Raw genomic sequence first — 11,903 nt, 5'->3', positions numbered from 1 at the left:
GAGCAGGCGAAGAGTCAGGGCTGCAGAGGAGGAGGGGGAAAGGGAGAAGGAAGGCGGGTCGGACTCGCCGCCGAGCCCGCCACAGGCCCAGCGAGGCCGGGAAGGAGCGTGCGGGGGCCGACGGGGCCCGACGGGGCCGAACAGCCGGGATCCCGGCGCGGCCGAGGGCGCGGCTGGAGATCGGAACCGGCCAGGTAGCAAGGGCGGGTCTAAGTGGGACTATTTAGATGGCACTTCTAACATACCGACCACAGCCCATGACATACTGTCACCCCTCATCAGCACTACCATCACTATCTAGTGACCCAAAGTCCCACGGCCAAGCAGCAGCAGATCTGGGGACTGAAGCCAGGTAGCGTGGCTCCAGAGTCCCTGCTGCACAGCTTCTCCATGGGAGGAATCCTCCCAGGGCGGCGCGTAGACATCAGGTGCACTCGGGGCCGACGGCGCTGGCGCCAAAGGCCGGGGTGCATGGCATTTTCCACCGGCCTTCATTACCAGGCCCCCGAACAAGGAAGGAACTTTCACACTTCAGCGCCTCCACGAGTTTACAGTGCGTCTGACCCCATCACCTATGACACCTTGGCTACACTGAAGCTAGACTGGCCAAGCTGGCAACAGGGCTCACTCCCTTCTGTGACCCTGGCTCCTGAGCCCCTCTTATACTTCCATTTGTCCGACTGTCTCTGCCCAGCACCTCCTAGGAGGCCTGAATTGAGGCTTTGGGGCTCTTTCCTGCCTTTAGGAATTGCACTTTTATCATGGCTCCATTTGGGCTGCCACTATAGTTATCACCAAATCTGCCGTTTTACACCCAAATACAACCAAGCAGGGCCACCCACGTTTTGGCTTGTCTGTGTTAATGGCTTGTAGTACAAGGCTACTTCAAAAGATTTGTATTATCTTTAAATTTTCTTTTTCCACGAACTTTTTAAAGTACCCTCGCATGTAATACTTCAGATTGCACAGCACCTTCAGTCACTGTCTCATTTACTCCTCACAAAACTGTTTAAACATGTACACACAAACCTCACACTCAAGAACGGTAAACACAACTACCATATGACCCAGCAATTCCGCCCCTAGCTGTATATAGGTACCGGAAAAGTAATAACATACATCTACACACAATCCTGTGTATGTGAAAGCTCTGAACAGCACTATTCACAAGTGGAAACCACCCGAACATCCATCAGCAGATGAACAGATAAAATGTGGTATATTCATACAACAAAATATTATTTGGCCATAAAAAGGAATGAAATTATGACACAGGCTACATGGATGAACTTCAAATGCATCATGCTCAGTGAAAGAAGCCAGACACAAAAGGCCACATATGGTATGATTCCATTCATATGAAATATCCAGAAAAGGCAGATCCATACAAAAAGAACGTAGACCAGTGGTCACCAGGGGATGAGAGAATGAGAAGTGACTAATAAGTGGTATGGGTTTTTTTTTGAGGGGGTGGGTGATAAAAAATGTTCCAAAATTGACTGTGGTGATAGTTACACAACTGAGTACACTAAAAACCATTGTATGGTACACTTTAAATGAGCAAATTGTATGCAGTGTAAGAAATTGATTACCTTAAGATTGTGATTTGGGGCCAAAAATCTTTTTGCTAATTTGCATTTTCTAAAATCACCCTATATCAATTTATTTTTACAAAGTCATTTTTTTTTCTTAAAAGATGACCAGTAAGGGGATCTTAACCCTTGACTTGGTGTTGTCAGCACCACGCTCAGCCAGTGAGCAAACCGGCCATCCCTATATGGGATCCGAACCCGTAGCCTTGGTGTTATCAGCACCACACTCTCCCAAGTGAGCCACAGGCCGGCCCTTTACAAAGTAATTTTGAAATCTTATGAAATAGAGCAATCATGCTCATTTTATTTACAGGCCAAGCTGAATGATTTAGAAGGGGTGGAATAAACAAGTAGACCCAGAGAACTCCTAGTCCCAGGCTAGTTCTTCAGTCTTTACCACACATTCTAGAACAATTCCTAAGACAAACTGGTCACAGCTCCAAAGACTCCTGATGACCACTTATTGAAGGCAATAAAAATAAGAAATGTGACATACCAGACACATCCAGTATAATTTTAAATTTAGTTTTGAAGTTCGGGCCCATCTATCTGGCTGGTAACTTTTCTTGTATTCCGGCCACATAATTTATGTGCCCACAGCTGAAAGGAAGGGGTTGGCTCAGGGATGGCTTTTCAGGCCATCCACTATTTCGTAGGGAGTGGTTCATCCGCAGCCTATTACCCTTTTCCAGCTTTACTGCTGGGGGCCATTGTTCTCTCTCCTTCTGTTTTTTTTTTTAAAAAAAAAAAGATGACCGGTAAGGGGATCTTAACCCTTGACTTGGTGTTGTCAGCACCACGCTCAGCCAGTGAGCAAACCGGCCATCCCTATATGGGATCCGAACCCGTAGCCTTGGTGTTATCAGCACCACACTCTCCCAAGTGAGCCACAGGCCGGCCCTTTACAAAGTAATTTTGAAATCTTATGAAATAGAGCAATCATGCTCATTTTATTTACAGGCCAAGCTGAATGATTTAGAAGGGGTGGAATAAACAAGTAGACCCAGAGAACTCCTAGTCCCAGGCTAGTTCTTCAGTCTTTACCACACATTCTAGAACAATTCCTAAGACAAACTGGTCACAGCTCCAAAGACTCCTGATGACCACTTATTGAAGGCAATAAAAATAAGAAATGTGACATACCAGACACATCCAGTATAATTTTAAATTTAGTTTTGAAGTTCGGGCCCATCTATCTGGCTGGTAACTTTTCTTGTATTCCGGCCACATAATTTATGTGCCCACAGCTGAAAGGAAGGGGTTGGCTCAGGGATGGCTTTTCAGGCCATCCACTATTTCGTAGGGAGTGGTTCATCCGCAGCCTATTACCCTTTTCCAGCTTTACTGCTGGGGGCCATTGTTCTCTCTCCTTCTGTTTTTTTTTTTAAAAAAAAAAAGATGACCGGTAAGGGGATCTTAACCCTTGACTTGGTGTTGTCAGCACCACGCTCAGCCAGTGAGCGAACCGGCCATCCCTATATGGGATCCGAACCCGGGGCCCTGGTGTTATCAGCACCGCACACTCCCGAGTGAGCCACGGGCCGGCCCTCTCCTTCTGGTTTAGACAGAAGTGCCTTCCTTACTTAGGACTTTATCAAGGAGAAACTGAATCATATAGAAAGGACAGACTGAATAAAGCCGTTAGTTTTGAAATGCTTTATTAACTTGACTTGAACAATAGTGTGGACACCAGAAGCAGCTGTAATCTCTTCACAGAACAGTCCCTACAAGCAACCCAGGACATCCTAACAGCTTTCACTGCTACTCAGCCTCTGAACTGTGAAAGGGAGATGAAGGCAAACATCAGAGGAACTCCAGGGCAACTGCAGTCACACATTACCCAGGACGCTGCAGGTAGGACAGCAGCACATGGAATCTCAGACTGGGGACAGCAGTATGTATCACGGTGTTATAGTGCTGCAAAATCTGGGCTACAGAAGTATACAATTCAAGTCACATTTTCTTTACTTCCAAGCAAAATACACTGAAGAAACTGTTAACTCTACACAGATCCTCAACCCAGTTATCTGTAGTCTTATCAGAAAACAGTATCAGGTGGTGGTTTTGTTAGCTATTTTGTTACTTAAATTTTTGTAACACTTTAAATGACTGAAAATGACAGAAACATCTGTATATGCGGCCATGGTTTAAAAGAAAAGTAGTTATCTTGAACTTCTGAATCGGGAATAAAGAAAGATATTAACTGGCTTTGCTTTAAAGAGAACAAAGCACAGCAGTATATATTTAAAGGATAGTTTTGGAACAAGTATAAATGTATAAAGAGGCTACTTTTCTCAGACCAAAGCCGGCAAGCTACTTTAGTCCATTACAATACATTTCACGGCCACAGTGATGTGTTTTGCACTGATTCCAAACATGTCCAGCAGTTCCTGCGGTTTGCCACCCTGAGGCACTCCCGAAACTGCCAGCTGATGCACCACGATGTCACGTTCTGTGGAGACGGCTGCACAGACAGCTTCCCCAATGCCACCTAGGGAAGGAAGGGACATGAGGATCTTTTCTTGAAGCAGCTAGTCAGCCTTAAAGCCCCATTATATAGAAGCCTTTGAATTTGCTGGTTCACAGGGGGAAATTCTTCCATCAGTCACTGATTTATGAACAGTCATTCTACAAATGGCATGAAGAACTCTACTCTCATACTGAACCGCAAGGCTCCAGATTGCTCCCACCCCCACCTATAGCAGGGGCTGCTCTCACCCTGGGATCCATGGGGGGGGGGAATCTGTGGTGCTGATTCTCAAAGCTGTCAGGGACTCATCACATCTTTCTACCCTTCTACCTGACCTTCCCAGCCCCTCTTCCTGGCACACACTCCTTTTCTGCATTTGCTGTGTTCTCTGCTTGCAAGGCACTATTCCCACTTTTTGGGGTGGGGCAAACTGTTAATCATTCAAAATTCAAAAACTGTCAAGCTTTTCATGAATTCTCCCTGTGCACAATGCTGAGGTCAGCCACTTTTCTGTGTTGCCACTGACCCACCCTGGTGACTGGGCACTATGCACTCTGCTGGGGACACACAAATGCATACAGGCATGGCTCCATACTAATACACGTGCAGAGAGGTATGTTGGGCAAGTGGTAGGCTGGAGGTGATGACCAAGAGAGCACAGCACATCTCCAACCAAGGAGAACAAAATCGCTTCCCATTAAAACAAAATGAAAACCCTTCCCAAGGCCTGCACACACCTTCTGGGTAGTGATCCTCCACTGTGATAATCTGGCCGCCTGTGGCTTTTGCATTGAAGATGATGGTAGCAACATCCAGGGGTTTAATGGTAAACAGATCGATGACACGGATAAAAATATCTGAAATACAGCAATAACCAGCAGGTGTATGAAGCAGACTTAGAATAGAGTATGCGGGTATATAAATAAAAAGACCAAAGTACACAGGTAGCTGAAGTTCTACCTCCCCCCACCTTGAACTTCAATGTTCGGACACAACCAACTGACCTTCTTTAGAAAGATTATCAGCAGCTTCTAAGGCTTCGTGCAGAGTAACTCCAGCTCCAATAACCGTGACCTTGTCATTGACACTTTTGCGGACAACCTGGTATAGCACCAGCAAAACAAAATGCTGTGGTTACTATGTAGAGAGTACATCTCAAAACGGAGGTGCTCTGCTACGCTCCTAATTCCCCAATCCTAACAGTTTTCACTCCTTAATGGTTCACTATAAAAAGGACTCAATCAGATGCACTTAGAAGCCAGGACACACTTTTTTTTTTGGTGGCTGGCTGATTGATACAGGAATCAAACCCTGGACCCTGGTGTTATCAGCACCATGCTCTAACCAACTGAACTAACCGGACTGCCCCAGGACACGTTCCTTTTGATATACCCCACTTTATATTGGTTTTAAAAACTCATCTACCTTCTCTCTTGATTTACAATGCTAAATTATTAAGTTCTTACAGAATACAAAAAATGACCCTTTGTCAAAGAAGGTGGATTAGTAAAAGGCAGAGAGACCAGAAGGGATTCTACCGCCCATCTGCCCTGGAGCATGGATACGTACCCTAACTTACACCCACCAAACAGCCTGGAAATGTACCACCTCTGGCCGGGTTTGAGAGCTTACTGAGGCACACACACTTCACATGTTACCAGGGAATGTGCTGGCATCTGCAACATGCTCTGCATTAAGCATCTTGCATATCTGAGCTCAGAGAATCCTAACAGCCTCCCTAAAGGTCTGTGAAGTAGCGGGACCATTCTGCAGCCAAGGAAAGAATCTCAAAGCAGGAGAACTGGCCCAAGGCAGGCTGAGGTCAAAGCTCACGTTCTCAACAACTTACCAGCAAACAAACTAATAAGCAAAGACAGAGTTCCCAAGCTTCTTTTATAGTTTTGCTTCCTCCAAAGCCACCCACACTAAAGGTATCTGGAAGTATTCATTTTATCCCTCTCTATATTTCCCTGTAGCTTAAGAACCACTGCTGATGGTACAGATATTCAGGAGTTTGTAAACCACCCCATTCTTTGAGGATGTTGTAGTCTTTTAAAGTATAAACACGTATACACGTTTCCATTCACAGACATCTATGTACCCTTTGCAAAACCCAGCACTTTAATTATCCATGCCATGCAATTTTAACTCACATCCTTTACCATCAGGAAATTTACTTCTTTTTGTCAGGACAGGGGAAATATTAGGGGAAAAAAAGAGGAGAGAGATAAGAAAGCTTTGCAAATCATACAAATGTCAAGGCACCCCCGCCCCCCCAAATGTATTAAATGTGAGAGTACAGAGAACAATAGAGCCTGTAGTTAACCCTAAAGGTGAATACTATACCTTTTCCACTCAAGTGATGTTTTCTAGCTACCTGATGGCACACGGTGGACTGTTCTGGAAATACCTGCTTTATTGTGGCACTATGTTCATTAGAACTAAGACACAGTTACTCTCAGTACTAGCAACTATGAATTTTGGAGCAGCCTAGCCTTCAACAATCAAGTTGGATGTTACCTGTTGCTCCTTCAAGAGTGGCTATAGGTATTTCATATATTTAAGAGAACTATTAATGGCATTAATAGAGATAAAAGCAGGACATAAAACTTTTCCACACAGTATGATCTCAACTGTGTAAACACACACGAACACACAACTTTTCCACACAGTATGATCTCAAGTGTCCACATACACAACATGGCAAAATGTCCGTACGCCTCACTCACTAGGTGATAGGTAGAATCACTCATTTTTTCCTATAGACTTTTCTGGTGTTCCCCATGCATAGTCCTGAGAGGCAGGCAGAACAGCAGGTGGACAGTTTGGTGTGCAGGCCCAGATCGGCTGGCCTCACTGCCTGGGCCTGAATCTTCACAAGCTGTGAACCCTTGAGCAAGCTGCTTACCTTCTCTGATCTTCATCTACAAACAGAGTTGATAATCCCAGCTTTTCAGGGCTTTTGTGAAAGCATCAGACACAGGAAGTGCTCGGCAATACCAATCTGATTTTAACAGCAGGATCATGGGCAAGGCTATATATCCTGTGTGCAAAACCAGCCTCGGGGCCACAGAATTTCCAATGCCAAGATGGTTCATGTTACCTTTTCTTCCCAGCCTTAGATATGGAAAATCTGAACCTAACATCTATTATTCATTTGAAATAGTTTCTGTTACGTTTAGCTTGAAGCTGTGATACATTACAGCCAATACACTGAAGTGCCTTCAAGTTGTTATGGGGATACCTTGTGCTAGATGTAGAGTAGTTCTCTTCACATGAAATGATACTGGATAGCACTGAAGAACTCAAATCCTTACCTTGGCCTGTCCGATCTCAAACTTTTCTTGGGGGGTATAAATAACTGCAGTTTCTGGTTGGCTGGTCCGAATGAAGCACATTCCCTAGGGCATAAATGAAAACCCAAGCCACAGTTGAGAAAATCTAAAACTAATAAACTTTAAAAAAAAAAAAAATTGGGGGGAAAGGAGAACTGAACACTTTACTAAAAACAAAGCACACACTCGAGTGAGGGATAAGCGCTCCATGGATTCTGATGCAGGCCTACACCACACGATCATTCTAGGAATAGAATCCGATGGCATTTATGAAATCATAAAACAAAACAATATCCAAGATATAGCAAGTAAAAAAAGCCAAAGTGTCTATATGTGTTATAAATGTTTAGAAAGGGAACTTGCACGATACACCCAACTGTGCCCAGGGTTCCCTGTGCAGGGGACATGGCTGCGGGTGGAGAGAGGAGTCTGGTGAGCGTTAGTTGGAGAAATTGGGACGATAAAGACTACATGATTCCGTTCCCTAGTCCCCCTTACAACTAGCTTCTAGATAGGAATTTGATTCTGTCCATCTAATGCCCTTGCCTGACATCTCAGGAGGAGTGAGGCCAAAGCCACACTCTTGCCCTTCTTAGCTGCTTCTAAGTACAAGCCAGGGCCTAGAAACCTGGGGTCCGTCTGCAGTAATGTCCTCCCACCCGCTCTCCAGCTTTCTGGATGTCAAGAGGTGGTGGCGGCAGCAGCATGGCTTCTTTGTCCCTGGCTGCAGCAAGTAGGGTGTGTCTTAAGTCTGACAATCTCAGTGGTGGCAGCGTCAATGTCAGCCCAACACTTTTATCGTTTGGGACCCTGCCTGGAGCTCACTCCTGTGACTTCATCGGCACCCTTCGTGAAACCTCTTCCTGTTTAGAATACCCGGAGGGCTCCGTTTCTTGTGCTTAGCCCCGAATGAGGCTGTCAGGTTTCGTTCAGTTTCCTTCTGTATTGTTTGAGTATCTTACAATGCAAATATGTTCATGTGCATAATCACCTGTTTCTGTAAAGGTCATATTTTTGGAAAGAATTCTAAGACCAAGATTTCCTATAATAAATATTACTTTTATGCTGAAAAAAAAATCAGAAAAAACCCAACCATCAGTACCAAACTAGTAGCAGAGCCCAGAAGCATTTTCTGAACCAGTGCCCCATAAGTACCTTATTACTGGCCGCCAGATAAACAGCACGTTCTGTGGAGACGGCATCACTTGGATAGAAAATAGTGCAGTTGGGGATGGCTCGGAACAAGGCCAGATCCTCCAGGGCCATCAGCAAGGGGCCATCTTCACCTGAGAAAGCCACGTGAGCACAATAAAAACGTGAGCACAACCCCACTAGGAACCTACCCTCTACCCCACCCCCCGCCCCGAGAGGATCAACAACTCTTATTACCGCAAGGCGCCCAAAACTGCAGCAGAGCTTTACAAAATGGCCCAGTTACAACGTGCACATAACTCATCATTCAAACTGAACTTCTGCACACCTACCTCCCTTGACATCTCACTGTAACACTTTGGGTTAAGCTCCCAACCTTTCAGATCAACAAACTGACCTGTCACTGGGCACTATGGTCCCAATTGACTTAATGCTCTCTTCTTGAAGAACTGGTGGCCTGGGCGGGCCCCACCAAGCCTCTTCTCCTAAGGAGGGTCCCCTGAGGCTTTGTTTTTCCTTCTCTGCTCTTCTGCATTGTCTACATCAGCGTGAAGTGTGGTTTTACTCATTTCTCCAGGCCTTCAAAGTAGATGAGCTTAACACACCTTTGGGGCACCCTGGTGGTGCTATTGTAACTAAGGATGCCTTTGGGTGTATTTGCGAGCAGAGTTTCTGGACAGAAACACTGTGCAAAGAGAAATCCCAAAATACACTGAGCTGAGCTCTTCTCAGCCAGGAAGGGGTCCATCCCTGTGCAACTGCGTTGCCTAGAACAACTGTCTAACCTCAGAAGCCCAGCTCCTCTCTGGACTGGACTTAGAGCCCCTTCTCCACATAGCTAACTTGATGGCAAGGACTCCTGGCCCCTTTGCCAGGCCCCCCCTGCAGTGCTGCTCTCCTCACTCTACTCTCTCCCTGGGCAACCACCTGCGCCTTCAGCTTCATGCACATGGCCTGATCTCCCAGCTCCACCCAGAACCTTCTTATCCAGTCTCATTCTCTCAGGGAGTTGCTCAGATGACTCCCAAATGTGCATCATCAGCAGTCTAGCAGCAAATGGAAGCTGTCACATCTACCTAGATGACCTGTCCCACGGCAGGCAAGTCAGGTGACTCATCATCTTTCCCACGTCCTCATTTCTGTCATTCACGAACACGAATCCCTGACATTTCCCTAACAGGGGAGTAACTCCTGGCGACTTTTTTTTCTTTTCACACAATTTTGGATCCCTCCATCTGTTAGGAACGTTTACTCCTCTCTTCAGATCCTCCCGTAATTTTCTAATGCACACCTTTATACCAGTCCCTCGCTGTTTCCTATGGTTGCCTTCTAGTCCACCCTGCCGGGGGAACACTGCTACCGTGGCTGTTATGTCCCTGCACATGTTCCTCAAGGGTCCCCACCGCCCGAAGCACGAAGGTGTGCATGGCGATCCCAGCGCCCACTCCACCTGAGCAGACTGTCCGGCTGCTCCAAACCCCCTGCCTCTCCTCTGCCCAGCTGCTTCTCCCCAGTTACGCTGTGACCATCCTGAGGGCAGGGAAAAATCCGGTGACTCTGTATTATCCCTATTCAGATCCAGTACACAGCTCCCCACACAAGAGGCACTCAGGACAAACAATTGTTTCTTAATGACTGTAAGTGGGCACTTCACAGTAACACCAAGAGATTTGCTTCAGAAGTTCTCCAGAGTGTCTGAGACTTTTAAAACACAGTATGACTTGTTAAAAAAGTCATGAATAAGGGCCGGCCCGTGGCTCACTTGGGAGAGCGTGGTGCTGACAACACCAAGTCAAGGGTTAACATCCCTCTACCGGTCATTAAAAAAAAAAAAAAAAAAAAAAAGTCATGAATAACCAAACGTTGTGGAACCATAAGTCAGTTCATGGTTCAACAGATCCCATGCTACTCTCTGTAAAGGAGAAAGGTTATCGAGATGATGGCATTCAGAACTCGTACCAACAGACACCCCACAGTGGGAACCGATAAGGTTGACGTTCATCTCAGCGAGAGCTCCAGCCCGGATCTGATCAAATGCTCGGGTCAAAAAGGCAGCAAAGGTGCTGGCAAAGGCAATGGTCCGGCCACGGTAGGCGCAGCCCAGTGCGACGCTCACCTGCAACTCAAAGAACACGAATGAGAACATCCCTGGACTCCGCCTGGTCACCCCCTCCCCAGTCCCCATGACAAGCAATGTGCACACTCCGCAGTGCTCTGCAGCGCTGGCATGCGCCCTCCCTGCTCTCCGTCCAACCTTCCGCACTTCCTCCCTCCTTCCCCGCACTTCTGCCTCAGACGATGCTGGTGCCCTCACCTCAGCCTCCTGGGAACAAGAAGGGAAGACAGGGGCTCTCTCTCAGCTGCCTGTTCGCTCCAGCGCCCTCCCAGGCCCCAGCCCTGCACCTCTGGAAGGTTCATCCCGAGCCTCGCCCTTCTCTCGCTCTCCCACAGGAATCCCCAGCAGTTCCCCGTCCCCTCCTGTGCTGGATCAACTTCTCCCTTTCTCTCGGCTCATTCTCTTGCTGTTCAAATACATGCTAGCACCTTCCATCTTCACTTCCACCTCCACCGTGTCCTCCCCTCCAGAGACTGCTCCACGCCTACGTTCTCCTTTACCGTAAAAGGTCTCAAAAAATTGTCTACAGTCACTGTCCTGCTTTCTCATCTTCCACTCTCTCCCCGGCCTACTTCACCTAAGCTGCTATCCCCACGAGGAACCTCAAGGCTGCCAAACACAAGAGGTCATCTGACTTCGCACAAGCCTTTAGCACAACAAATCACCCCCTTTTCTCAGGGCGCTTCCTTCTCTAGGTTTCCATGCCATTGCAACAAGACCACGCTGCTGCCTCACTGGATTTGCTGGATCGTGCACCTCTCCTGCTGGGCCCCTGGAGTGAATCCTCATGGCTCCATGCTCACACTCTTCCTCATCTGCTCTGTGGCTCTGGAAGTTGTATGCGGGCCAACTCTCATCTGCATTACAGTGGTGACCCCACCCCCACCGGAACTCTGGCCTCACATACCCCTGTAGGCTTCAAATTAGAATATGAACATCTTCAGGGGGGTAAACAAAAGACTTTCCAAGGGGGACATGGCTGTGGATGGTTTCAAAGTCAAAATCTCTGACTCCATAACAACTCGGTTCTACATTCATCTGACAGATAAAGGGCCCATGGCCTCCTCTCCCACTGTCCCCCTAACGATCACCTACCAGCAACCTGACCCCATGGACAAAGGCATGTCTCGTCCACTTTAATTTTACAGTGGAGTGTAAGACCTCCAGATCAAACTGAAGAGAACAATTTGAAATAATCACACTGCTGTTGAGAAAGTGAGGAATTTGAATATCAAATG

The 11,903-nt window shown here is 46.8% G+C and overlaps 1 protein-coding gene across 1 annotated transcript; it reads right to left on the bottom strand.

Moving 5' to 3' along the window:
- Positions 1-3,233: 3,233 nt before the first annotated feature.
- On the bottom strand, positions 3,234-10,695 carry LOC103595103 (transketolase-like protein 1). The gene is made up of 6 exons (XM_008578417.1): positions 10,509-10,695; positions 8,553-8,683; positions 7,380-7,463; positions 5,067-5,163; positions 4,800-4,919; positions 3,234-4,083 (listed from the first exon to the last, which is right to left on the bottom strand). The coding sequence occupies exons 1-6, from the start codon at positions 10,693-10,695 to the stop codon at positions 3,911-3,913; spliced, it is 792 nt and encodes a 263-aa protein (XP_008576639.1). The 3' UTR covers positions 3,234-3,910.
- Positions 10,696-11,903: the final 1,208 nt, after the last annotated feature.

The sequence above is a fragment of the Galeopterus variegatus genome, unplaced genomic scaffold, assembly GCF_000696425.1.
Source record: "Galeopterus variegatus unplaced genomic scaffold, G_variegatus-3.0.2 Scaffold1677, whole genome shotgun sequence".
Classification (NCBI taxonomy): Eukaryota; Metazoa; Chordata; class Mammalia; order Dermoptera; family Cynocephalidae; genus Galeopterus; species Galeopterus variegatus.
This window is presented reverse-complemented; position numbering and strand designations above follow the sequence as displayed.

Coding starts and splice junctions, on each gene's coding strand:
- LOC103595103 (XM_008578417.1), bottom strand. CDS start 10,695: ATGTTCTCATTCGTGTTCTTTGAGTTGCAGGTGAGCGTCGCACTGGGC. Junction 5,164..7,379: donor TTGAGATCGGACAGGCCAAG/GTAAGGATTTGA, acceptor GTGCTATACCAG/GTTGTCCGCAAAAGTGTCAA. Junction 4,920..5,066: donor TGATAATCTTTCTAAAGAAG/GTCAGTTGGTTG, acceptor GCTGTATTTCAG/ATATTTTTATCCGTGTCATC.